We start from the raw sequence: 27,119 nt of genomic DNA on the forward strand, positions 1-27,119 counted from the left end.
CTGCTTTGTGCTGCACTGGATGCAGTTAGGATATATAGAAACCATGGATGGTGTCACCTTTGCTCTCAAGTGGAAATAGTACAATGTCTTGGAATCATTTGTTAACATTTCGGGAATGTTGTAAACCATTGATAGCTTACAATTGGTTACGGTGAATGTATTTACACCACAGAAACTAGCAAAAGCTACAAATCAGGTCTGGTTTTTTAAGTGCTGGGGCTTAAACATTTACCTACATAGCTCTGTGCATAAGTAAATGATTACTTAAACAGAGGGCAGCTGCCAAGTAGAGGGCAATTACTTGGTGACAGAGGTGAGTTTAATCAAGAGGTTTTTCCTAAATTTTGAAATAGTGAAGGGACATGAATTGTCAGAGAAGACAGGAAAGGGCATATGATAGACAACAACTTCCAAGAAGCTCTCCGTGACTTTTCATCCCTCACTAGCCTTCCTCTTCTCTGAACTCCTTCAGAATGTACAGTATTCAATCATGTGATGCAGGTGATATGTGTTATCTATCTTTATATTTATTAATTGTTTCATATTAATGAGTCTTGTCACTCTAGAAAGATTGTAAGATTGTTGAAGGAAAGGACTGTATATTAGACCAGGGTTCTCAAACTGTGGTCCACAAACCCCTAAGGGTCTCTGAGACCCTTTCAGGGAGTCTGAACAATCAGAACTATTTTCATAATATTAAGACCTTTTTTGCCATGACAGTGCAAAAGCAACAGTGGACAAAACTGCTGGTACCGTAGCTGGAATCAAAGCCGTGCCACCAACCCATACTAGTGGTCACTGCATACTTGAGCAGCACACACTCACTTTTTAAAAAGCCTGTCTTACGTAAGAATGGCTTCGAGGAAGCAGTAAAAACTGATCATTTCCTTATGTCTGGACCCTTGAGCTCAGCGCTCCTGAGTATTCTGTGTGACGGACCATGGAGAACACATAAAGCACTTGAGCTGCATGCGGAAGTCTGGCAGTTGTCTCGGGGGGAAGCGTGTGTGTGGTTGTTTGGGGGGAACCCAGCCAGCCTTTGTTTGCGTGCGTGCAGCATCCTTTCTGCTTGAAAGAACAATGGACACACAGGCTCCGGTTATTCAGACCTGGGTACCTGGCAGACATGTTCTCAGAAATGAACCGAGGGAGCCTGTCGCTTCGAGGAAGACAACTGACAGTGTTTGTCACCGAAGGAAAATGGGAACTTTCAAGTGAAAATCAGAATTTCAGAAAATGTATCTCCGCCAACATGGGCTTGACAGTTTTTCTTAACTTTTCTGACGAGACCAGTAGTGGTAGTAACAATTGTACTGTTCTGTATTGTATAGTGAAATGTGTTAACATTTGGAGGCTCTGCATGTGTCAGTGTTGTCCAAGTGACATGTGACAGAATCGTGTATGGGTAAAAGATCCATTCCGATTGCAAGATAGACCAACAGAGTTTAATGTAAGAGAATAAGAAAAGTGTATTAATAATGGTTTCCGGTTCCACGTTTCAACTCGCTCTTAAGGAGCTGTCACTTGTTGGGGCGGGTGTAGTCTCCAAGAAGAATAGCCACAGTTATCTGAAAAGGTATTAAGATGCTCCTCCCTTGTCCAGCTTCTTGTCCATGGGAGGCCAGATTGTCTTCATTCACATCCCCCAGAACATGTCACAAAAGACTGAATGCAGAGGGATGTGTGACAATCCAGCTGTCTTCTACCAAGCCAAATATTACAGAGCTTTGTAAAAAAAGGAAAACAATCCCTCTCTTCTCACTAAATTAGTATTTTATTTATTTTGGAAAATGTTATTTTTCATAAACTATGTTAATGTATAGTGGATTATTGTTGTTTTAAGTGAATCACTTAATATTTTTTCTCAGTTTTACTTCCTAATACGTGAATATCTATAGGTATAACATACATATGAACAGACTTTCTTAGAGGTCCTCAATAATTTTGAAGAGTGTAAAGGGGTCCTGAGACCTACAACTTTGAGAACTGCAATGTTAGATTATTCTCATACCCATCTTCTTTATAATACCTTACATAGCACTGCGTCACGTAGTAAGTTCGAGAAGGAAGCTGTTAATGAAACTGAAATGTGTAGACCTTGGTCTCAGGCCATACTTGATTGTAAGGTATCTGGAAGCTATAACTAGGGTTAAGGTATCTAGTCTTATTAGAACTTTCTCAGTCTTGTGGCAGGCACTTCAAGGTAACCTCTCACCACACCGGCCATAGGTGTCGATTTGGTATTCGATTCCAGCAAAGGATGTCTACCTGTTTGTTCTTTGGAGATTTTTTTCCCTTCCAAGATCCAACCTGAATCTTGTCCTTGCATAGGTGAGCCACCACATCACAATCTGAGCTTCCGTGGCCTCAAGACGAAGTCACTTTACAGTCCATGCACTACAGCATAAGCCTTACTAAAACAAATCTTTGCAGGTGCCAGTGTATGATCCCTTTATTTCAAGCAGGATTTATTAATGTGAAACCATTTGGATAGTCTTTGGAGTCCCTTTGTAACAGGATTTGAGACAGTACATCCACCAGCTGCTGAGCACACATCCTAAGCAGATGACCAAATCATTATTTAAATGGTATCTAACGGATACCTCTTTCCTTCTTTCTCTCCCTGCAGGAGCGCTCAGATTGCTGACTTACAGCAGAAGCTGCTCGATGCAGAAAGTGAAGACAGGCCAAAACAGCGTTGGGAGAATATTGCCACCATTCTGGAAGCCAAGTGCGCCCTGAAATATTTAATTGGAGAGGTAAATATCGCTTTTCCTCCCAGCAATTAGGGGTCTGGATCGGTAGGTTGAAATAAGATGTTAGCCTGAAGTATGGTCCATGTTATTGCCACCTTTCATGGTGTGGAAGCACAATGGCACTATTAGAGAAATAGTTTTACCGGGAAAAGTTGCTGTGAGCCAGTAAGTGCCGTCACTTAAGAAAACATGGCATGACTTGCAAATTGATCCCTGTCGTGCCTGCCATAGAGCAAGTGCTCCATAAACATTTGCCACTAGTGAAGCCAAAGCTGTTGTACAGCACACTTGGTAAAGCACCTCTGAGTTGTATATTCAAAAGTTTCACACAACCCAGGAAAGAGAAAACCTAAGATTCATCTTAAGGAATATCTGTCTTTACTGACCTTAAGATAATCTATTATCTTACGTTGTCACAAGAGGAATTAAATTTGATCCTGTGGTGATTGAGGCGTTTTCACTTGAGACAAGCATACACACTCCAACTGTGCAAGTCTGAGCAATGCTATCCTTTCTGCATTTTGTGTTGGCTTAGCACATTTGTCGTCCTAAAGAAATCCTGATTAGTCTTGTGAGCACGGGTGTTTGTGACGTTCACCATCTGGGCTAGTAGAGAATATAAAACTAGGCCAGCATGAGATATCAATCTAGCCTACAGTCTCGGCTAACGTGTCTATGAGTTTCGATGCGTGAACACAGACATTTGGCCAGAAGGGTGTGTCGTATGGATTTCTCTTTAGAATGAAGGAAGAACTTCTTAAGTACCAGAATTTGGAGTTGTCTGATACAGTTTGTGTTCAGTTTATTCTTGACTTGAGTCAGAGCGAGAGATGAAGTGACCTCACTGGTGACCTCTAGGTTGAAGTTAGCTATCTCAGCAGAAATATGGGCCGTTGGCCTGGGTGGTGGTGTTATAATTAGTGGTGGAATCCATGTGACATGCCAAAATAAGAATGGTCTTGGATGTGGAGGACCTTTTCTCAGTGCATTTCAAGAAAGCTGACATTTGCCTGCCTGATGAGTGGGGAAGGTGAACATTCTCCAAGTAAACCGATCTTTTATCCCTTCCAGCTGGTCTCCTCCAAAATACAGGTCAGCAAGCTTGAAAGCATCCTGAAACAGAACAAGGCCAGTTGCACTGACTTACAGAAGATGCTCTTTGAGGAAAGAAATCACTTCGCTGAAAGAGAGACAGAGTTCCAGGCAGAGCTGGTCAGAGTAGAGCAGCAGCACCAGGAGAAGGTAAACTGAGGAATAAATTGTCACTGCTTTTTGTTGTTAGTTTAAAAAGTAGTGGGGGTCTGAACTTGCGGTCAGAACACCATGTTGTCTTTGCCAATTTGGCAAATAAGAAACGTGAGACAGAGAGAAATGACTTGTGTAAGTTGACACATCCCAGTGACACCGGCATTAAACCTCCATATTTAATACCAAGATAATGTGCCGTGAGAGCAAAGAGAACAGTTTACTGCTGCATCACAGAGCAGTCACATGGGCCCCTGCTTGGACAACGCCACAGTTCCTTTCTCTTACTCCTTCGGTCCCCTTGGGTTGTGTCTCTTCAGGTGCTGTACCTTCTCAGCCAGCTGCAGCAAAGCCAAATGGCAGAGAAGCAGCTGGAGGAGTCAGTCAGTGAAAAGGAACAACAGCTGTGGAGCACACTGAAATGTCAGGTAAGATGGGACGACATTTTCTAGAGATGGCTTCCACAGGCCTGACCAGAGTCCTATCCCACTAACACCATTGTACTTGCAGCTGTCCTGAGCTGCTGAAAAGAGGTTGAGAGTGGTAAACGTTGCTGCTTTTTGGCCCTAGTTGATCAAGTTAGGGCTATTTAGAATGTCGCCCCCCCATAGAATCACCTGCTTTTTGGTACAGAAGTGACAGCACATACTCCATACCAGTCTTTGAGGCCTCCTGTTTTTTTTGCCTTGACCCTGAGCTCTAAACAGTTGAGAAAATTAAATCATGCAGTAGATTGCTAGGGGCATTCAGCTATCTCTTCCTGCGCCTGTTCTTCTGAGCTAAGAACTGACATGTTTGTAAACTGCCTGGGGTCTGAATTTCTTCCCAACACTGGGGACACCACGCCCTTTCGTAGCATGTTGGGGCACTGTTTTATCCAACTTAGAATCTTTTTCCTGAACTACCGGTCTCTATGGTTTTCTTGGTCCCTCCCATGGAAGTAGAACCAAACTACTTAAGGTCGTATACATGGATCTGTGCTAAGTGCCAGGAAGCTTAATCGGCCTTATTATTAGAGTAGCAAATAAACTGCCTGATCTGTGTTAACAATGGTGAACAGGGAAGCAGCGCTGTCCATGTGGGTTTTCTAATCTGCATCCTGGTGTGAATAAGGGATGTGAGGTGAGGCTAGAGAACGGAAAAGAGTAAGGAACGGTTTCTACGAGTGCAGTCAGGGCTGCTTGTGAGCGTTGGGATGGAAGTGGCATTTGGGACACCTAAGAACTGGTAGCAATCGCATTTTTTCCGGGTGCCAATGCCTGCTGTGCAAAAACCATCTGCTGCCATCAGCTTGGCAGCAGTATGTTTTCATCTATGTGAGTTGTTTGGTAACCCACATGCAATGCCCAAAATTATCCCACCTATCACTGCACTCTCTGGAAATAGGATGAAGAACTTGAGAAGATGCGAGAAATGTGCGCACAAAATCAGCAGCTTCTCCAAGAAAATGAAATCATCAAGCAGGTAAGGCATCTTTCCACCCACCAAACGAGACCCCGTTGCAGCTGAGGCCAGTTCTTGGAAGTGACCCTGAGTGTGAACTTGACTCTATCGTATTGATAAAGTCCCGATTGAATTTCCATGTGACATGCTCACGTGCATTTCAAAATGGTATAAACACACATGTTTTAATTTGCTCTTTTCTGAATCTAATACTGATCTGGTAAAGCGGGAATCCTGCAACCGACTTCCACCATCACCCCACCCTGCTTAAGTGTGGTTTAAAAGGAAGCTGGCTCGAGAATCTTTATGTTTCAGCCGTGAGCACTCTCGGAAGCTGCCCTTTGTCTCTTCTTTTCAAATAGAAACTGACTCTTCTCCAAGTAGCCAGCAAACAGAACCCTGCTCTTCCTAAGGATATTCTTCGTTCTCCAGACTCTTCTTTTGAATATATCCCACCTAAGGTAAACTGCTCAGTGCCTGCGATTCTTCCGCATAGCCAAACTTTGGAATGGGGGTGCTAAAATCGCCTTTTAGAAGAGGTTGAGAGGGAAAACCCATATTCGAGCATCTCGCTAAAGCTCTAGCACAGTCTTGAGGAAAGTAAGCCGTATGCCTCCCTGGAAGGCTGCCTCTGGGCCGTGTACAGGATTATGTAACACAGCTGAGGAGGGAAGTAGAATGCAAGAGCTGTGTTCAGCTGTCCGTCCAAAGACACTTATCTCTTCATGCGTGAGCCCCTCCTTGCTCAGACTGCTCACCCTGTTCCCCTTCAGTGTCTAGCCCTTCAAAGACTCTACAAGGCCAAAGGCCAAAGCCAAGTGGGCTGTATCTGAGGGAGGCTGAAATCTTGCCTCTGGGGGTGTGGCTGGCAACAGCGACTGGGAAGTTCTGATCCACGTGTTAGTTTTTAATTTTTAGTAAATAACTATTCCAAACGTTTGTTCTTAGCCCAGACCTTCCCGTTTTAAAGAGAAGTTTTCGGATCAAAGCATGGACATCGAGGACTTAAAATATTGTTTAGAGCATTCTGTGAACGAGCCTGAGGACAGCGATGGTGACGACGGGGAGGATGAGGAATGGAAGCCAACAAAATTAATCAAGGTGTCCAAGAAGAACATCCAAGGGGTAGGAGGCAGCTCTCATCTCTGTCAGGGGTTCTAGTCATTGGTCTTCACCGCCACGCCCTGTTCCCGAGCCCCTACGTCCCAATGAAGGGCACTGGCTCCACGGAAGGGCCAGCTCGGTACAGAATCCGGGGCTACTAGAAAGGGCTGCCTGAGTGCACAGGGAGGCTCTCTTCATGTTCGCAGGCCTTTCCCAATCAGAACAGGAAGCATAGTGTTCTATGCCATTTCTTGAGGCTGGTTCCACATAACAATCCTTTACATTTTTATAGCACTTTACAGTTTATAAACCATGTTCATATGTGTTATCTCTTTTCATTGTCACAAAAAATCCAGTGGGGTATTTGTTATTTGCATTTTATAGGTGGATCTGAGACCAACGGGAGGGAAATGACCTTGCCCGAGGTCATATAACCAAGTGACAGTATTTGAAATCAAATATTGTGACTCCAAGTCCAGTTTGTTTCTAGCCCTTCACGGTCATATCAGTAAAAAGTACAGACCAGAAGCTGAGCGGGAACTTTATCTTCCTTGCCTAACACTGGGGTTTTGCTCACTAGGCTACGGGGCGATGAGAATTCGAGAAAAGGCTACTAATTCAGATCTAACACACCAAGTGAAGGCTGGTCAGAACAGTCTTTGAGACATGCTTTATTTATTTACACGATGATAGTCCTGCATAATTATCAAATTCCATGTTTTATGTTGAAACATTAACTTCACTACTACCCCACTGTGCCCTGCAGCCACATTCTGCTCAGAGAGCAGTTCACAAGTGATCCTAGCTGGCTTCCTGGAAGGTTACTTGATTTCCTCAGCTGATGTTGCACCAAACGGGGAATTGAGCTGTAGACAACCACAACACCAGAGAGACACCAGTCATCAGAAGTAGACAGTCACCTGGCATTCAGTCGTTTGCATAGTGTCATCAGGAAGGCAGCGTATCCTGTGCTCTTAGTGGGACATGGAGCTCGTCCTTAGCCTTGGTGACCTTATAATCTAATGGGGAAACAAGGCGAAGAAATTGAAGGCCACCACAGGACCTCAGCATCCTCATCTCAGGACGGTGCGCTGAGGGCTTCTTACGAGCCAGTCCAAGGAGGTAGTGTTTGGGAAAATGCCAAGAGAGAAATGACTATTGCTCCATTATAAGATGAAAGGGGAGTACATCTTGGGAGCAACTGGGAGACCAGGAGTTGGTAGTAATAGTAGCAGCGGGACGGAGGGTTAGGACATTTACAGGAAACGGGGCAGAACATGTGTGGTTTTCGATCACTTCCTCCACAAACATTCATGGACTGTGCTGGAATTGGAGAGCTTGAGCTCAATGCAGCTGAAAAGGTCAGCTAAACAATGGGAAACAGTTCAAAAGTCCACGCAAAAGCACATGGGAGACGGCCTGAAACCCTGGGGGAGGAGTTTCCGAATGGGAAGCAAATATAGCTATCCTCGTCCTCGCGGAAAGTTTATTACACGTGATATAGCGCTGTGGCCCTAAGCCTAAAAAGGAATTATATATGTAAAACAAAATTGTGAGTAAATAACATTTGCTGTCGATGACACATCCTAGGTCTAAAGCAGTGAGAGATTATTCTTTTCCAGGCTTTTCCCCTGATTTTATAACTTGAGAAGAGAACATAACTGGGCTTGAAGGGGATCAAGCTGGCATACAATGTAGAACCCCCCTTTGGACGAGCTCACAGTACTGTGTACGTGGGTACCATACCTGCCCTTTGCTCAGACAGCTCATAGACCTGTTCACTGTAGAACTTGGTGTCTGTGTGAAGGCCATCCTGGTGTTTGCACCCAGCTGAAGGGGGTTGGTGTGATCACTACGTGACAGCACAGGAGACTGCAGCAGCACCAAAATGAGGACTTGTCCAAAGCTAATGCTGAAAAAGTTGGCTTCGTCACTCAGCCATGTTCCCTATGTGTACCAAGGAGATACTGAGGGACAGGCCGTGTGGTGTCGTTTAAAAACATGATAGCATAGAAGCCAGGTGGACATAGGTTCTGATCTGGAGTTTGCCACAGATGAGTTGGATGACCTTAAGCAAGTCACTTAATCGCCCTGGGCCTCAGATTCCTTATCTGTGTAATGAAGGGATTAGACTGGAACAGATGTACAAGGTCCCTTCCAGCACTAATATCCTGAGTCAAAGTAGCAGCCAAAGTGGTAGAAATGGTTTCATTTTTGTTGTTTTTAACAAATGACTTTTAATAATACTACCTTTACACAGTGTCGTATGGTATCTGAGAAGTTCAAAGAAGGAATGTATGCAGGCGTACCTTGTGACAGATAAAATGTCATACAGGTATTATTACTAAAGTATTTTACAGATACTCTCATTTGTCCCCTTTGGCAGAAAGAAAAAGGGAGCAGGTATTCCTGTCTCTACCTTAGTGATGAAAGAATGGAAATTAACTTGGATGAGGTGACTTGTCCAAGGTCATGCCAAGTATGGAATATTGGACTAGGGCCAAAGTCTTCTAATTCCTAGCCTGGTATTCTTTGTTAAAATTTTTACTGGATCTTATCATTCTGAGATACAAAATAACACTGAAATCAGTGCTGGAAGAATTGCACACTGTAAAGCCACACTTCTCGACCCTGGCTGCTTATTAGAATCCCCATGGGAGCTTTTAAATACAGGGAACCTGGGACCCCACCCCAGATATGCTGATTTAATTGGTCTGAGGTGGGACCTGGCCTTTCTGAAAAGCTCCCCAAAAACTTCTTATATGAAATTAGGGTTGAAAGCCACTGGCTTAAAGGAGCCCCAGAGGTCTTTCAGCTCTACTCCCCACTCTATATAATAAAGAGCCCCTCTCTTACAGTGCTGCTTGACTGTGGTGTTGGAACACGCTGGTGGGTTGCCCACAGTTGTGATACACACACGTGCATGCACGCACGCATGCACTCATCTATATTTGAGGTTGTGTCTGTGGCAAGGTCATGCTCCCTCTCTTACCTTCTGATCTGTGCCCTGGTGTGACAGAACAGGATGAAGTTAATAGCCAGTACACATGGCATTCATATGAGCACATCTGTCATGTGTGTCATGACTGTTCTGTCATGCCAGGTGTTTGTCCAGCCCCTGATTGCTTGAAAACTTCTCGTAGGGGGCGTCTCACAGGGCAGCCCACTGTATTCCATAACCTTTAGAAAGTTGTTCCTTGTTGAGCTAAAGTATGCTGTCCAATGGGCCTGGGCTGTGTAAAAGTCTACGTGTTTTCCCTTATGGCAGCCTTTCAGATACCACTTTCATACTGTTATCCCTTTGGATAAAATGGAGACACACAGACAGGGTAACAGTGTTTTTGAGGCATATAGATGAATTTACAAATGGTCAGAGGACCATACCCAGCCTACAGCAATCAAAGGATTGGTGTCATCCTGGTGAGATCTCTCTGGGACACATGATAGAAATCTGTCCTTTACCCTGTTCATTCAAACAAGCAAAGATTTTGTTTTATTTTAATATCCCATGTTGGAAAGTATGACTAAGAAGGGCATTCCTGTCTATTGCTATTAGGAATGTAAATTTGGTAGACCTTTCTGTAAGGCAATGAAAAGATGTATCAGAAGCCTTAAAAATGATCCTGACTTTTGGCCCAGTAATTATACACATAAGAATTTATACTAAGGAAATAGTCATTGGTATATAAACATATTTATTCACTCAACACATCTGTTTTGAGCACCTAACGATGTATCAGACACTGTTTCTAGGTGCTGAGACTGAACAAACAAGACAGCTAAGATCCTTGGCCTCGTGAAACAGAAGGCATTTTTGTGGAGACACAGAGTAACCAGAAAAACAAAATACTTTTAGATGGTGGACAGAGATAAACAGAAAATAGAGTGAAGTCGTGGAGAAGGATAGGGTTGGAGAAGAGCATTAGAAGAGTGCTTGGATGTGGTCTCTCTGCAGAAGAGAGATTTAAGCTGACATCTAAATAAAGTGATGGAGCAAGTCAGGAAAAGAATCAGGAAGAACATCACAGGAAAAGGCAACAGAAAATGCAGCTGCTGGAAAGGCCAGTGTGGCTGGAGTGTGTTGAGAAGAGGGTGAGAGTAGTACAAGGTCAGTTCAGAGGGGTTCTCGGGGGCCGGATCATGGAGGGTCTGGTCAGTCATGGTAAGATTGGGTTGTATTTATGGCCCAGAGTGTGCGCGGTGCTGTGATTTATAATAGCAAACATTTTCTTTCAAAACAGTGTCAATATGTAACACAGGGACTTGACATTTCCACACAATGAAATACTATGTACAACTATTAAATATTAAAAAATCATGGTTTTGGTTCTCAAGTTTTATGAAGTGATACATATATATATATTATTCTCATAATCAGAAAGAAAGATGCTATTATGGGTTATTTTACCTTCATAACTACAGAAAGTGATGATGGTTGTCATTAAAGAGACGTAAGGGCTTGAATTTAAACTATAAATTCAGTATGAATCCCCAAAGATATGACAAGGAGAAAAACTACCGTGATTTTATGCCTCGTTAATAAGACTTAGGTTCATAACAAAGGAGGTGTTTGTATCAGTCTACTTCACAACCGTCACACGACCTCTAGAAAGTTATGCACGTTTCTGGACGTCACAATGAAGATGAACTTGACAAATTAGTGCCAAGATGGTGAGGACTCTTGGAAAGCATGCCACGTGCTGAATTATTAAGGGAGCCAGGTACATTCCACTTCGAGAGGATTTGGACAGAGGGGGCCGGGGATGGAAAAATTATGCTCAGGGTTTGAACAACTACGCTGTGAAAGTGGGGTGAACTGGTTCCGTGTCATTCCAGATAGCCACATTGTTTCCTGTGCTCCGAAGTTACATAGAGACCATTATCATCTCAAGATAAATAGAGCTTGGGATCATTAGACCAGGGATATGAGAGGTGACTCATACATGACCTGTGGCGTTAGATGGTCACTGAAGCCTCTTCTGACTAACCCAGCATTCTGTGAGCTCTGCCACCTGTTTGTTCCAAGCGAAACTATCCCACGCCCTTCCACCATTTCTCTTACAACACCACTTCCTATAATGCTCATCACTGGTCTCTTTTTTGCCTAATGTCCTCTTTGTAAAACACACACACAGTGAACTCCAGTGTGTCCACAGGAGACATGCTTAGTGATTCAATGGGTTTCATGCACACAGAGACTCCTACCAGGGCCCGGCACATGTGACTGTCAGCTACGAGTATTGGGTCGTGTTGGTAAGTGAAACCTGGTGCTGAAGGGTGTGGCTACAGAGCGGCCTGTTCCTAGAGTGAAAATGATGTGTTCACATTCAGCAGACGCCATGTGTGTGAAGTCGGGAAGCATGTAAGACAATGCCTTGTATTTCTTGATGGAAATGCATACGTGGTAAAAGGCATGCACAGGAACAATAAACACCTCCTGCAAGAGACTTTGCCCCTGGGAGGGCGGGAGGCAGGCCAATGAGATCAGGCAAAGGTAGACAGCAGGCCTCGGTTATATATGTACTGATTTACTTGTTAAGGGAGGGCTGGGGACACAAATGGACTTTTCATTGTCAGTGCTTTGATATGCCTGAAAAAAAAAATGATGGTGCCCTGTAGTAGACTACATTATTTAAAACAGGGTCTGGCAGTTGCTCCCCATGATTCCTGAACTCCAAACTTCTGCCTGAGTGCATTTGCTTTTGGACAGCCATTCACACTGTGGACTCTTGGAACTTGATGACACCTCAAACCCCTAGGCCGTTTTTGCACAAACTACTTTTAAGCCAGGTGTTCCCCACATATTATATTATAAGGCTGACTTGGGAGGGACCTAAATGCCAGACTTATGTTTATCCCTGTTATAACTTTTCTTTTACTTTCAGCACAGAATTCCCACCTGTCAAAATATTTTTGATTTGTGATTCTGATCTTACCTATTCATCACCCTTCCAGTTTTGTGTTGTTGTCACAGCAGATTAATATGCCTACCTTGTAGACCAGTTATGAGATTCAAATAAGATTTTGTGTTCGTGTGCGCTATGAAAGTACTCTGAAAACTGTAAAGTGCTATACAAGTGTAAATGATTTTAGTTCCCATCATCAGTGGCTTCTTAAAATGCTGAGTGAGTAAAGTGCTGGGGACAAAGCTAGAGCTAAGGATGTGGAGCGACGGTGCTCAGTCCTTAAATATTCCTAACTGCACTGCCATCCCGCTCCCAGGCCTTCACTTTGTCCATGGACTCCTCAGGACAGTCCTGTCAGCGGCCCTGCCTTGGTATGGCATCCCTCTGATGTGTCTTTCAAGTATACCGTCAGCAAGTGGATTTGTCTGGCTTGACTTGTTCCTAGTAAACCTGTGGTGGTTTGTGTTGATCACTGTTTGACTTAAGAGGAGACGATGAGGAGGTAGAAGTTTGGTACAGTTGCCTCCATGTTTTGAGCAAGGTGTGCAAGTGAAGGGAAATCCCTTCCAACTCGTCTTCTGGCCCTTTCAGTAATGTGTCTTTTCACTAACCTGTTTGGCAGTGTTCCTGTAAGGGCTGGTGTGGGAACAAGCAGTGTGGATGCCGGAGACAGAAGTCCAACTGCGGCGTGGACTGCAGCTGTGATCCCAGCAAGTGTAGGAACCGTCCACAATGCAAGGTAGGATGGGCGCTGTGGCCCTCACCATCCCTTCACACCTCCCACCCTGTTCTCCTCCCTTCCATCCTGAAACCTGCGATCTCCTGCACAGCTCATCCTGCCCTTCTTCCCTCTGCGACCAGAACAAGACACGTTTCACTTCTCAGCCCTTCTTCCTCCCTCCTAGCCTGTCCACACACCCGTTCAGAACACAGCCCCTCCCAGGAGAGTCTCAGCCCTGGCTCTGAAGTTTCTGTACGGAACAACGAACAGGAAAGCAGGCAGGATCAGGCTAGTCCAGAGGCTTGGCTGGAACTGTAAGGGCCACGTGCTGAGCCGGCAGCTTCCGTAAGGAGGTTAACCTTTCCGACCTCTTGAGACGCTAGTTCAGGGGTGTCCAAACTGCGGCCCGCGGGCCAACTGCAGCCCGCAATCCATTGTTAATTGGCCCGCAGCAAATTCCAAAAATATATTTAGTTTACTTAAACCAGGTGAGGCAATACGTACTTCACCTCGAGTGAGTGGCCCAGCTGTTTGTGTATTTTACCGCATATGGCCCTTGGTGAAAAACGTTGAAAAAAGTTTGGACACCCCTGCCCTAGTTTCTTAGCCCCTCTCCATGGGCACGGGAACGGGGTCTTCCTAATAGTTCCTGTGGCGAGCCAACTGAACTGTCGCTGTCCCCTTATCGTGCTCCCAGGATTAGCGCAGGGCAGTACCAAGCTCGTCAGGTCCACGTGCCTGCCTTATATCTACCTGTGGCCATGGCGAAAGGGTGTTCCTAGCGCTCTCTGTGCTAAACACTCATTTTAGCCAGCCTCACCTGATGCTCATTCATCACGCATGTCCGGAAACAGCTACATGTGAGCACTACTAAAAAGACTTGTAAGGTAGGTAGTCATCAGGGGACTAAAATGACAAACTGGAGGTTAGGCTAAGAATTGTAGAAGTAGCAGGAACCTTTGGAGTCTATTCCTGTGGGTTTTTTCCATGTGGATCCTGCAGTCCCATGGCAGCTCCATGGAAATGCCTCCAAGCAGAGGTACATGGCCTGACTCAGTCTGCCCCCTCCCCTCATCAGCCAAAGCAGCTTGCTCTTTTCTTGTTTACATATTGGGCTTCCTCCTAGGATTTCAGTTGTAAAAACCAGTGATCTAAGTCCAGTGCTTCCACTTTACTGAGAAGGAGAGTAAGGCCCAGAGGTAAACTTAAGTGACTCACCTGATATTACACAGCTAAGATTAGACCTCAGGCTTCCTGACTCTTAATCTAGTTCTGTTTCCATGACAACAGGTTATCATTCTAATCCAAACTCTGCCAGGAGTCACCTTGTTACCTAAGTAACTTCTCTTTCTTGGCCTCCATTTTCTTCTAATGTAGACAACATCCTGTAGAGGTGCTAAAAAGGGCATTGCAGATTACAGAGGGGAGACAGTCAATCAAAGGAATGACCACGGCTGGGTCATGTGTAAAGCTTGCCTCGTCATGTGTCCTGTGCCACTATCCTGCATAGTCCTTTGCCTTCAGAAGCTGCCGTCAAGCACTGTGACCCCACCCCCACCCCCGCCAAGTAGTGTGTCCCTAAGATTTGCTTCGACTGGCCATAGGGAGCAGACTGATGCTGTAGCCCTGGGAACTGAACTTCTAACACCCTGTCTGCTTGCTTCTCAGGATAGCTTGGGCACTGTTGAGCGGACCCAGGATTCTGAAGGCTCCTTCCAGCTGGAGGACCCCACAGAGGTGACCCCAGGACTGAGCTTCTTCAACCCTGTCAGTGCCACTCCCAACAGCAAGGTGGGCGGGTTGAAAGGGTGGCATTTCCAACTATTTTAGCATCCATGTCTGCGTCAGCTCTGACAGAGAGCGGGCAGAGGAGGGGATGGGGGAAAGGCCCAGTCTGCTTGTTGGGAACTAGCAGAGGGCACAGGGGGTGCCTCATACTACAGGGAGCATGCCACGCATTCGTAGGGGCCCTTCCTGAGATCAGTCCTACCTGCCTCTTTCCTTCCTAGATCCTCAGAGACATGTGTGACGTGGAGCACATTCTGTCAAATCAGACCGCTCTGGATGCCTCCTCCCTTGGCCTCTCCAAGTTGAAATACGTTGCGACAGAATCTCAAGAAAATAAAGCTCCAGGGAAGAAAAAGAAACGCACTCTGGCCAGCAATATGAGCTTCTTCTCTGGCTGCTCCCCTATTGAAGAGGAGGCCCACTGAGCTTGGACTCATCGTCTCCCCCAGTCTGGCTGGGAACGGGCTTTCAGGTTGCACCCAGAAGGGGTTTCTGAATGACTCCTCTAGATTTCGGGTTTCTTTCTTGCTGTTGAAAAAAGGCACAGCACGTTTCTGAAAGGAAAGGAAACTGTGTTGGATGTTACCCTCAGTCTCAAGCCCCAGACTACTACTCTCTCTTCTCCAGAAGGGTGCTAAGCTACCTGCCGAAGAGAGAAGCAACTGAACTTCCTGCTGGCTCATCCGGAAGCAATCCCTTACCTTCTAGTTCTTTCTGATCCAAGTGCACTTAAGGCTGTCTCCCAGTGTGGGTGAGACCGGGGTGTGTTGTGTCTATGCTGTCTCCACGTAGTGGCAGAGCCTAGCTTAGAAAATGGAATCTTTTAAAATGATGGTGTTAAGTAAATAAATGAATAAAGTTTAGTCCATCTACTGTTTGGAAAGATCCTTCTGTGCTTGGGGGAGAAACACAACCTCAGCCTCACTGCCTTGTAATGGGCCTCTTCCCCCAAAGGGAGCGTGGGGCGCCAAGTCCTGTCCTGTGTTGCTCTCCTACCTTAGGAAAGTGGAGTAACACTAGCAAGGCCAGCAGCCCTGTGTGCAGCCCTGGGAGGAAAGGGCCGGATTTGCTGAGCACTTGCACGCACCTGCCACACTTACTTGCTCCTCACAAAAGCTCCAGGTGCATAGGTGCCCTTATTTTCCAGATCAGGAAACTGATATGGAAAGAAGTTAAGTAACTTAGCTCAGGTCACAAAGTCAGTGAGGAGTAGAGCTAGGACTTGAAGCCAGGTCTTACACCAAAGCTGGCCTAGTGGTGCCACAGCAGTGGCCGTCCTGTCATGCACCACTGCCTGGAGCAGAGGGCCCAGGCTTACTGTGCACCTGAGTTCTCACACGGGGCCAGGCCCTGGAACACCAAACAGTTTGCCGGGTGGCCGTGCAGCCTTCCAAGGACTTTGAAAGCCCTATACCTCCTGTGCATACGTTCTCAATGCCAGCCCCCCTTAACAAAGCTCTCAGAGCATCCCCAGAACTCGACACATGAAAGCCAAGGCTCCTCCAGAATCCACAGAGCCACGCAAAGGAACCTGAGGGACAGCCTGCCCAGAAGGCGGGCTGCAGGAGGAGGAGGTACCTCCCGCCCCTCTCTGGCCTCCCGCCAGGAAGCCCTGCTTCTCTGCATTTTAATGCCTAGGGAGCAAGGGAGCCTCTGCCAAGTAGAGCCCCTGGATACAATGGGAAGGCAGAGAGGAGGGGGGCTGTCTCTTGGCAGAAGAGAGCCAGTCTTCCTTCTCTCTGGTCCAAACCCAGTGCGTGTGGGGGAGGGGTAAACGAGCTTATCCCCAGAGAAGGCCTCCTTTCCCACCAACACTGCGCTAGCCCCCAGGCTTGGGGGCTTTGAGCCACCGCATCATGGCTAAAAGGCAGAGAGGGAAGGTCCGTCAAGGCAGCCCCCAGCCCCTATCCCACCCAGAGCCCCGTGCAGCCAGCCCTTATGTGCTGATGGGGCGTAACAGCATCTTTTTTATGCTGCGGACAGAAGGGGCCACGTACCAAACCTGACAAGCTCAGGGGAGACCTGTATGATGGGTCCTACAAACTCACAGACCAAAAGTAACCACAGAGTGGTCTGAACATAAAAATTCCTAACTGAAGCGGGTCATGGTGGGTAGTCATGGCAGGTAGTCACGTCCCAGGCCTGTAGCTTCCTTGACAAAGGTCAATGTTTACCTTACTTGAGCCTATCTGTTGTCTCTGCATCTAAGATAACATACCTTTGAAAGGTCAGGGTAATCTTCTTTTCCAGACCCCTCAGGGCACACCCACCTCACCAGATCATGAGACCACGTTATCTCGTCCCCCACATACCATCTCTGTGCGCTGTAAATGTTAACTCCTGTCCCCACCCATGTGACAGAGGTATGTCTCTCCCTGTTACTTCTTACCCAATCCCAGACATTTCCCCGCTTTGCTTTCTCCCACCCCCTTAACCTCCCACCAATGGATTGTGTGTAACTCTCCTTATGTCTCCTCCTTTGATGCTAATGTATAAAAGAAGCTGCAAAACTGCCATTTTCTGCAACATTTTCTCAGTCACTTGAGATTTTGCTTCCTGGCAATTGTCGTCAGTTTGGCTCAAATAAAGTGAAAATTCTGTACAGGTCTGGACATTTCTTACAACGACAATGTGTTCATCTTCCAAAAGCCTGTGACCCTAACTCTCTACCATCTTCAAATCATTCTTGGAAGGAGACTTTAGATGCCTTGGAGACAAGGCACAGGAATGACATAAGTCTCAGCTCATCCTGACCAAGCATCTCCTGTCGGGGCTGATGGGGGGCAAAGGAGTGGGATGCTAGTGTCACCCAAGATCCACAAGGCCCATGGGGACCCCTGGCCCAGAAACAGGGCGACCTGCTGCCTGGAGTACAGGAAGTAGCTCACAGCTCTGGCCAGCACACCTTGCAGAAGTGGAAGTGCATCCAAGAGGGCAGGGAGGCTGCTGGAGCCAGGCTGTCCTCCCAGCAAGCCTGAGGCACGGTGCTAGACTCTGTCACACACACCCTTTCCCAGGGGGCTGGCTGGGCCCCTCTTCTCACTGCCAAGTTGCAAAGTTGTGTAATCGCCTCCCCCCAGCTTCCCGCCTGCCCTGTGCCCTGAGCCCTCGCCTCCCTGAGCCAGGACAAAGCCCCAGCAGTGACTGAGAGAGGAGCAGGAGGAGGGACAGAGGGATGGGGAGGGCTGCACAAAGGAATTCCTCACCCCAAGCCCCCTGACCGGCAGGCAGCGAGTAAAGACACAGATCTGCTCTCCCTCCCCCTTTCTCCCTCCCATCTTCCCACCCTGGCTGGGCACTGGCCAGAGAGCAGCAGCAGGCCTTCGGAGAGGACCCACTCAGCGTCCTGTAGGTGGCAACAGTGCCACCTGTTTGACCGGTGGGGCTGAGCCAAAGACTGGAAGAGGGAGGAGGCAGACAAGTCGGAGAAGAGCTGGGAAGCAGAGCAGTGCAGAGCAGAGAGCAGACTGCCGCTGAGAAAAGGTGTGAGGGAAGGCTGGGGGCTCCAGGCGGGGCGGGGGTTGGAGGCTGGCTCCCACCGGCTGGGATGGGGCCCAGAGACTGGGCTTTGCAGGCTGCTCAGAGCTGACCCCCATCCTCCAGACAGCTCCTGGAGGGAGGTGGGACTCTGGCAGGCAGTGCCTGGGGTCCAGGGACAGGAGCTGAGGGGAGGCGGGCGTGTGGACGGAGCCCAGGGCAGGCTACTGCAACCCAGTCCAGGGGGATGGGGGAGAAGCAGGGCCTCCCTGTGGAATGGCTTTCTCCTGGGAGGGGGCTTGGGGCAGGGAAAGGTTTAATTCCCTGAGTCCCCCGCCACTCCGCGCCCTACCCTAACGTTTGCCAAAGCAAGCATAGGGTAAGGAGGGCAGTTTTGGGAGCAGCCACACCCTCCCTCCTTTCAGGGGCCCAGACACTGTGCACCCCACTAAAACTGCACAACCTTGGGAGAGCCCAGATGACAAGTGGTCGTGCCCCTTAGGACACACACATGTGGGTGCATCCAGGGGCCTTTTACATACTCAAAGTCATCTGGAAGCCCATTTGTACTGCCAGCCAGTGGTGCACGCACATGTATAAATGCTGACACAGGTCGCACCCCCTCCTGTAGAATCACCATCATACACGCAGCTGAGTTTGGGGATCAGGAAGCCAGCTTGGTCAGTCCCAAAAGCACATGGCACTGGGACCTCTGCCCCAAGACAACCACCCCACACACACCTTTGCCCTGTATTTGTTGTACTTTCACCTAAGTGACCTCAGAGGGTGGGGCCCCTGAAAGGGAGAAGGTGGAGACTGGGTTCTTGGCTGGGGTGGGAGATGACTGGGTCAGAAGGGATAGGACTGGGGCAAGAGGGCTTGGCTTTTCCAGTTCTGTGCAGACGGGAACAGGGTCCCTGCAGAAGGTTGTGCCCCTCAAGTTTTCCTCTTCTTGGCCCTGCTCCCTGCCCCCTGGGAGGTGGAGACAAGATCTTTCAGTCAGCTTTGTGATGTGTGCGATCTCTGTATCCATAGCAACTTGCCAACTAGCTTGGCCTTCCTTTAGCCCCAGGTCAGAACTGGAACTTCTGCTTTAGGTTACTCCCGATTCCTGGGGTGGAAGGCTCCAGAAGGGGCTGCTAGAAGTGTGGCCAGATCTGCCTCGACTTGCTGAACTGAGTTTGCCCCACCCTGGGCATCTCCTCCTGAATCCCCACCCTGGGCAGGCACTCCATCCCCAGAGCTGGATGGGTGTGCATCCTGCCTGCAAAGAGGCTGGACCTCCCGCATGTCTCACTGACCATCCAGGTGTCCAGATTAAGGGGAAACAACGACCCTGGAGATTGTCCCCCTCTGCTCACCTTCTCATCCAGCCTGGCACGAGGGGCCTCCCTCGTGACTTCCGTTGCTGGGTAGCAGCCCGGACCTCCACTCCTCCCCTGGGCTCCCCACATATACTGGGAGGAAGGCTGTGATCTACCTCCTGCCAGGGTCCCTGATGGCCGAGTGTCCCTTCCCCCAGGCCCTCACCATGGCCGAATCCCCCGGCTGCTGCTCCACCTGGGCCCGCTGCCTCCACTGCCTGTATAGCTGCCACTGGAGGAAATGCCCCAAAGAGAGGATGCGAACCAGCAAGGTGGAGTAGGGATGGGGGGCCGGAAGTCCAAGGCAGAGGTCACTTGGAGGGGAGAAGGAGGCCACATGTGCTCAGAGGCAGCTGGGGGGAAGGGGCTTTCTCTTCCCAGGAAGAAAAGCCCCCTCTGATATGGAAACAGCTGCCTGCAGCAGCAGAGCAGCCCAGCGCCTGGCAGGAAAGCCCCTTGAGCTTGGGGACTCAGACCTGGAAGTGGGATCGGCTGTGAGCTTGTCTCCTGCCCCTTTGCAGTGCGACTGTGTCTGGTTTGGCCTGCTCTTCCTCACCTTCCTCTTCTCCCTGTGCTGGCTGTACATCGGGCTCATCCTCCTCAATGACCTGCACAACTTCAATGAGTGTGTCATGGACCCCTCTCGTCAGCAGACATGTCCTGGGACCCCTGGGTGCTCCGACATCCTCAGCCCTGGCCAGCTCTCCTGCCACCCCTCCTCCTTAGAAGTCTCCCCAGTCCTTGGAGCCCCTGGCCTCTTGGAGGGTTGTCCCTCACTCCCTTCTGGGCCCACCCACGCCACCTCCCCTCAGGCCACTGCTAACACCCCTTCCGGCTCTCCGACACCTCCCTCTCCCCTGCCCCAGATTCCTGTTCCGCCAGTGGGGACGCTGGATGGACTGGTCCCTGGCATTCCTGCTGGTCATCTCTCTCCTGGTCACATATGCATCCCTGCTATTGGTGGGTCCTGGGGCCACTGGCCTAACCCCCACCTCGGCCCTTCCTTCCGGCTCAGCCCTACCCCTTTGTTCTCACCGGACCACTGGGGGGGCAGGAGGAGGGAGGCGGCAACCTGGGAAGCCCGCCTGAGAGACCCCTGTTGGCGCCCTCTGTCCCCAGCTCCTGGCCTTACTCCTGCGGCTCTGTGGCCAGCCACTGCATCTGCACACCATCCACAAGGTAGAGTGGGACGGGGCAGGGCACGACGGGGGCCACTAGGTCCAGCACTATTCAGTGAGGTCACTATACTGTCCCCGGGCTCAAACTCAGGACCTGAACAAAAGCCAATCAATATTTGCTGAGGGAAAAAAGGAAGTGGAGGGGTCCGGGGAAGGCCATGGTCGTGTTTTCGTAGTGACGGGCAGCCCTGCTTGGCACACAAGGCCCCATTCACCCCGGCCCTTAGGTGCTGCTGCTCCTCGTTATGCTTCTTGTGGCCGCTGGCCTTGTGGGAGTGGACGTCCAATGGCGGCAGGAGTGGCGTAGCTTACGTCTGTCACTGCAGGTGAGTGGCCAACCCCAGGGCAGATCTTGCTCTCTGGTCCCCCAACACTGCAAGTAGCTCTGAGCTCCAAAGGTCCTCAGAGGACAAAAGCAGGGGCACCAGAGACAAGCGCCCTCCTCACCAGCTCTCGCCCACAGGCCACAGCCCCTTTCCTTCACATTGGAGCAGTTGCTGGCGTCACCCTTCTGGCCTGGCCTGTGGCTGATACCTTCTACCATATCCGCCGAAGAGGTGCCAACTCCACCCCACACCCTCGCTGGCCACTCATGCTCCTGCCGCCTGCCACCTGCTTTCCTGCACTGCTCTCCACTGCCTGCCCCCGGCGCTCGCCTATTGCCCTTTCTCCACAGCCTGTCCTCCACTCCCACAGGTCCCAAGATTCTGCTCCTGCTCCTATTTTTGGGAGTTGCCCTGGCCATCTACCTGGCCCCTCTGTGCATCTCTTCACCCTGTCTCATGGAACCCAGAGACTTACCCCCCAAGCCTGGGTTGGTGGGACACCGAGGGGCCCCCATGGTGAGTGTTGGGCAGAATCTTGGGGCGGGAAGGGTCTACAGCAGCCCGCCCGTGGGTTTGCTGGCTCCCACCCTTCCCCGCGACCTTGTCACCAGCTCCCTCCCACAGCTGGCCCCCGAGAACACCCTGATGTCCCTGCGGAAGACAGCCGAGTGTGGAGCTGCTGTGTTTGAGACCGACGTGATGGTCAGGTGAGGGAAGCTGGGCGCTGAGAGGCACAGAGGGCAGCTCCGGAAACAACGAGCACCCCAGAGCTCGGCCTCTGACAGCTCTTGTACCCTCAGCTCCGACGGGATCCCCTTCCTCATGCACGACGAGCACCTGAGCAGGACCACAGATGTGGCCTCTGTGTTCCCAGCCCGAATCACCGACCACAGCAGTGACTTCTCCTGGGCTGAACTGAAGAGACTCAATGCCGGAGCCTGGTTCCTGGAGGTGAGGACAGCCACGCAGGACAGAGTTCACTAGCTGATAAGCCTCTGCTGAACCCTGGGCAATAAGTCTATGGTCTCTGATGCCAGAATATGAAACCCAGTGCAACAGCAATGTTGTTAGTGGGTAGAAGTAGGAGAGAGGTCACCGTTTGGCGGGATGGGTGTGGGAGAGGATCAGGACTGGTTTCATGGGAGAGGACACAAGAGCAGGGCGCGTGGCACGGGGGACGGGGGTGGGGTCAAATGTGTGGGCGTAGCAGGAGGTGAGACTGGCGAGGGAGCCAGAGGCTTGGTCTCGGAGGGATACCTGTTCCTTGTCAAAAAGTAAAACATCAGAGAAATCATTTAAAAATTGAAAAGCCTCCCATAATCCAACCCCTCTGAGACATTCACTGTTAACAGCTGGGTCGATAGTCCATACAGACATCTGTGTACATACATGCATACATACGCACCCACACATACACCTACATGTGTGCACATATTCTTTTTCATTTTGCACATAGGAAAACTTCACGTATTCTTTTGCAGCTTCCTTTTTGCCCATTTAACTCTCTATCTAATGACACATCAGACTGTTAAGATCAAGGGATGTCTGGGTTTGAATCCTGGTTTCTCAACTTCCTAGCCGTGTGAGCCTGGGCAACACTCCTTAGGCTCCGGGTTTCATTCTCCTCATCTGTGAAATGGGAATAGTAACAGTACCTTGAAGGATTTGGGGAGGATTAAATAAATGGATACACATAAAGTATTTCTAACATCGCCTGGTACACAGTAAATAATATGTGTTAGGTAGCTCGCTTTCGCCATGTCAGTGATTAAGACAATTACAAGGGGAGGAGAGGACAGTGGCAGAGGTTTGCAATAGCCTCTAGGAGCGATGGGAGAGGTAGCCAATATCAAGAACAAGTGAAAGGATGGCTAAGCCTCCCTAGACGGAAAAACAGGACCACATGGTGTGCCCCGCCCACTAGGCATAAGCGATGTAGGTACAGCCACAAAGCTCCTGATGGATTGGGAGGAAACCGAGGGGTCAAAATCTCCGTGAAACCAAAGAGAAAGTATAATGGGAGAGGAAGTCAGGAAACTGCGAGGGTAGGAAGTCGGGGTCGCAGAGTAAAGTGTTAGAGGGTCTGAAAAAGGTCAGTTTGGAGAAAGAAAGAGCCTGGTTCAGACGTGGGCAGAAGCTGGACACCGAGTGGGGGCTGAGTAAAGATGGTGAGGATGGGGGAACGGCCTGCAGGCTTCTTCTGGTCCTGAAATAATTTCCCTGATCTTATAGAGGCGACCCTTCTGGGGAGCCAAGCGGCTGTCAGGCCGTGATCGGAAAGAAGCTGAGACTCAGACAGTACCAATGCTGGAAGAGCTACTGAAGGAAGCTGCAGTCCTGAACCTTTCTATCATGTTTGACTTACGCCGCCCCCCGCGAAACCACACATACTATGACACTTTTGTGAATCAGACCTTGGAGACTGTGCTGAGTTCAAGGGTGCCTCAAGCCATGGTGATGTTGCCAGGACCCCAAGTGCCCTCTGGCCCCTCGCCCCACCCCCCCACCCCCGCCTCCCCTAGGCCACGGTGATAGTCTTGTGCTGCCCCTGGCCCAGGGCCGCACCCCAGCTCGTATACCCCATTCTGTGGTCAAATCTTCCCCAGCTTCATGCTCATCCTCCCTGAACCACAGGTCCTTTGGCTCCCAGATGAAGATCGGGCTCATGTCCAAAAACGGGCACCCAGAATGCGTCAGATATATGGACAGCAGGGAGGCGACACAGCTGAGAGGCCCCAGTTTCTCAACCTCCCCTATCAAGACCTGCCACTATTGGATATCAAGTGAGTGCCAAAGGAAAGGAGCCGACGGGGTCACATGAGGCTTAATGATGGGGAAGAGCCAATGCAGGGAGGGTCAAGGCCATTCATTCATTCACTCATACGACAAATGTTTATCAAACACTTGCTATGTGTTAGGTACTATTTATTGCAGGCTTTGGACATACAAGTGAAAAAGACAGACAATAAACCACTGAACAAGATATGTGCATATTGGACACCAATAAGTGATATGAAGATGATAAAATGGGGAGATGCAATAGAGAAATTGGGGTTGGAAGTGAGGGGCTCTGCAAGGGCCACATTAGGAAGAGTGGTTAAACAGGTGGTGTCTGGGCTGAGACCTGACAGATCATGGGAGTCAACAGCCTGATGGGCGAAGGGGAGGCAAGGCTGGAGAGGTAGGCAGGGGCAAACTGGGCAGGACCTTGTAGGCTACGAGAAGGATTTTAGCTCTGACTCTACACCAAAGAGATGAATACCAGAGGATGGTTGCAGGTGTGAGCTGGGCCCCAGAAGCTGAGCCACCCAGTAAACAGGATGGACCGTAAATCATGCAGTTGCCAAGGTCACTTCTAATGTCCTCATGTCAGATAGAGAAAAACGGGCACTGAATGACAGCCCAGTTATCATAAATGTTTCAAGGACCTTTCCCCAAGTTGTCACCATAGAAGAAGGCACAACCTCGGGTTTGGCCTTCACCTTAGTCTTGTCCTGGTCAACAGCAACTGTTGATCACGTTTCCAAAAGACGTGACTTGGGAATGAATACAGTGACGATGAAATGGAGGCCCTGAAGGTCTAAGCCCTGAGATGATTGACCAAACGTACCAAGATGAAATGTGGCAGGGACAGATGTAAATACCTATACTTGAGGCCCAAAGGAAGCTCAGTTGCATACAGACGAGAGGACACACCAGCACCAGCAGGGATGTGTGAAAAAGGCCAGGGCTCTGATTGGAACAGTTTTACATAATGAAGAATGAGTCTTCGGTGGCACATGACATCGCCAAAACTAACCTGACCCCGGGCTGCCTTCACACAGGAACAGTGCCCAGAAGGCTACTCAGAGTTGCTCCAAGCCCACCCAAGTGTCATATGCACACGCAGACTCCACACTTCCAAAGGAACGTTGATAACTCGGAGTCAGGCCAGATTACAGGGGTTTGGAGGGTGAAGGGCGTGGTAAGTCAGGTTCTGAGCCCCAGTTGAAGAAATCCGGGCTGTGGGGCCCACAGAGGAGAAGACTCAGGGGGACGTGGTCACTGTTCCTCATACCTCTGAAGGGCTGTCATGGGAGATGAGGAGGTGAGGCACATTTGTGTGGCCCCAGACAGCAAAGCTAGGACCCACAGGTGGAATCCACCAGAAGACAGAATTCAGCCATGCAGAGAAAACCACTTGGTCAGGGGCTGCTATTGAAGGTACGACTGGTAGCGCCTGGGCCATGACACTGCAGCGTCAGGCACAGACGGGGGCTGCCTCGCAATCCTTGTACCCCACCATTCTGGATGCTCCCTGTTTCTACCCCACCTGCACAGGGGACTGCACCAGGACAACGTGTCGGTGAACCTATTTGTAGTGAACAAAGCCTGGCTCTTCTCCCTACTCTGGTGTGCAGGGGTGGATTCTGTCACCACCAACGACTGCCAGCTGCTACAGCAGATGCGGCACCCCGTCTGGCTTATTGTAAGGGCTCTGACACTCATCCCTCCTCCTTTTCGCCCATCCCTGCTGCTCCATAACCTGCCCCTCTCTTTACTTGTCCCCCCATATACTACCTTTGTGGTGGGGCTTTGGCCACTGATAGGGGCCTACTCCTACTCTCACAGCCGCCTCAAACCTACCTAATGATGTGGCTGGTCACGGACGGTGTCTCCATCCTGCTGCTTTTGTGGACCTTCCTCCTCCATGGGTGAGTGCTTTGTGCCCCCACTTCCTGGATCCTTATTTTCCCAGGGTCCTGGGGTGTGGGGGTTGGTCTGTTTTCTTCCTCTGAAATTTCTAGACCCTTCCTTGTACACCAAATTGGTTTGAACCCGGTAAAAGCAGTTTGGGGGAACCCAGGGTCAAAAGGTCGTGCTTGAAGCTGGCTGAATTAATAATGGGAAGCTTTCCTCCCTACAGGAGATGTGCTCAGGAGAGACAGAGAACTGGTAAGAACTTTCTCCCTTCGCCTCATTTTCTCCTCCTCTAGCCTTCCCCTTGCTCACCCCCAATGTGTCCCCGTCCCCTCTCCAGGCTTCGAAACAGCAGTGCTGCTGACCAGGATCAACAATTTCATCATGGAGTGAATACCCTGCCCTGGGCCCCCACCAGCACGGACCAACAGCAGGAAGAGGGAATGGCAGCGGTGGAATATTGGTGGGGATGGGGTGGGGTGATCTCTGCCAACAGGAAGTTTTAAACTATGGGTCCCTGTACCCAGATGATGGACACGCTGTCAGTTTCCATGTAAGCTGCTGCCCTTCCGGTTTTGACCGAGGTACTTGGAAAGGCAGTGAGTCATGAGCAGTTTCTCCCGAAATGAAAGTAGAACAGAGGAGATTTGCCAAGATAATGTTTCAGACTTGTAAGCACATATTCTTGTGTAGAAGGCACGGGTGTGACAGGGACAGGACAGGTTGGAACAGCGACTGAAGATGACAAAGCAGGCTTTCCTGAAGAACTAAGATGATGGAGACACTGAACTGACTCCATTCACTGTCACCCCTACCCCTGCAATTTAGCTGCTTTCCTGCCTAGGAGCTGGGGCCTCACCAGCCCATGTAGCCATGTAGTTCTGTGCTTACTTTACAGGTGGCTTTTTGCTAAGCACAGCCTTCTTCAAGGCAAGGTAGCTCATGTTTCTTGTTAATCCGTTTCTCAATGAAACTAATTCTCGCTTGGCCACAGTCTAATCTTTTCAGCGCTGGGGCTGGGCGGAGGATGCACCCTCCATCGAGGGTTGTACGTGACATGACATTGAGGGGTCGTCACGGGGAGGACCACTTGAGGCAATCAATGAAGGGCTGCAAGAGCGACGCGGGAGA

At 49.4% G+C, this 27,119-nt stretch overlaps 2 protein-coding genes across 8 annotated transcripts in view; both read left to right on the top strand.

Moving 5' to 3' along the window:
* KIF4A (kinesin family member 4A) overlaps positions 1–15,840 on the top strand; it is a 91,123-nt gene extending 75,283 nt beyond the window's left edge. For 4 of the 6 annotated variants that reach the window (XM_074323590.1, XM_019748006.2, XM_074323586.1 and 1 more), the window contains 9 exons: positions 2,630–2,759; positions 3,828–3,998; positions 4,322–4,429; positions 5,388–5,465; positions 5,807–5,905; positions 6,393–6,569; positions 13,077–13,193; positions 14,844–14,966; positions 15,185–15,840. In XM_074323590.1, coding sequence (XP_074179691.1) covers positions 2,630–2,759; positions 3,828–3,998; positions 4,322–4,429; positions 5,388–5,465; positions 5,807–5,905; positions 6,393–6,569; positions 13,077–13,193; positions 14,844–14,966; positions 15,185–15,388 — 1,207 coding nt within the window. In that variant the 3' untranslated portion in view covers positions 15,389–15,840. The remainder of the gene's footprint in view (positions 1–2,629; positions 2,760–3,827; positions 3,999–4,321; positions 4,430–5,387; positions 5,466–5,806; positions 5,906–6,392; positions 6,570–13,076; positions 13,194–14,843; positions 14,967–15,184) is intronic. The other 2 variants (XM_074323588.1, XM_074323589.1) reach the window with 2 other exon arrangements.
* Positions 15,841–18,267: 2,427 nt separating this feature from the next.
* On the top strand, positions 18,268–26,975 carry GDPD2 (glycerophosphodiester phosphodiesterase domain containing 2). 2 transcript variants are annotated; one of them, XM_019747896.2, is made up of 16 exons: positions 18,268–18,446; positions 19,963–20,076; positions 20,326–20,429; positions 20,671–20,764; positions 20,924–20,983; positions 21,210–21,308; positions 21,446–21,539; positions 21,679–21,824; positions 21,933–22,015; positions 22,109–22,259; positions 23,541–23,762; positions 23,943–24,091; positions 25,629–25,776; positions 25,920–26,002; positions 26,215–26,243; positions 26,329–26,975. In XM_019747896.2, the coding sequence occupies exons 2-16, from the start codon at positions 19,972–19,974 to the stop codon at positions 26,379–26,381; spliced, it is 1,620 nt and encodes a 539-aa protein (XP_019603455.1). In that variant the 5' UTR covers positions 18,268–18,446; positions 19,963–19,971; the 3' UTR covers positions 26,382–26,975. The 2 variants fall into 2 exon arrangements, with proteins under 2 accessions (XP_019603455.1, XP_074179888.1); XM_074323787.1 differs by lacking the exon at positions 19,963–20,076 and having other exon boundaries at positions 18,305–18,446; positions 21,920–22,015; positions 26,329–26,524.
* Positions 26,976–27,119: the final 144 nt, after the last annotated feature.

This window comes from Rhinolophus sinicus, chromosome X, assembly GCF_036562045.2.
Source record: "Rhinolophus sinicus isolate RSC01 chromosome X, ASM3656204v1, whole genome shotgun sequence".
Classification (NCBI taxonomy): domain Eukaryota; kingdom Metazoa; phylum Chordata; class Mammalia; order Chiroptera; family Rhinolophidae; genus Rhinolophus; species Rhinolophus sinicus.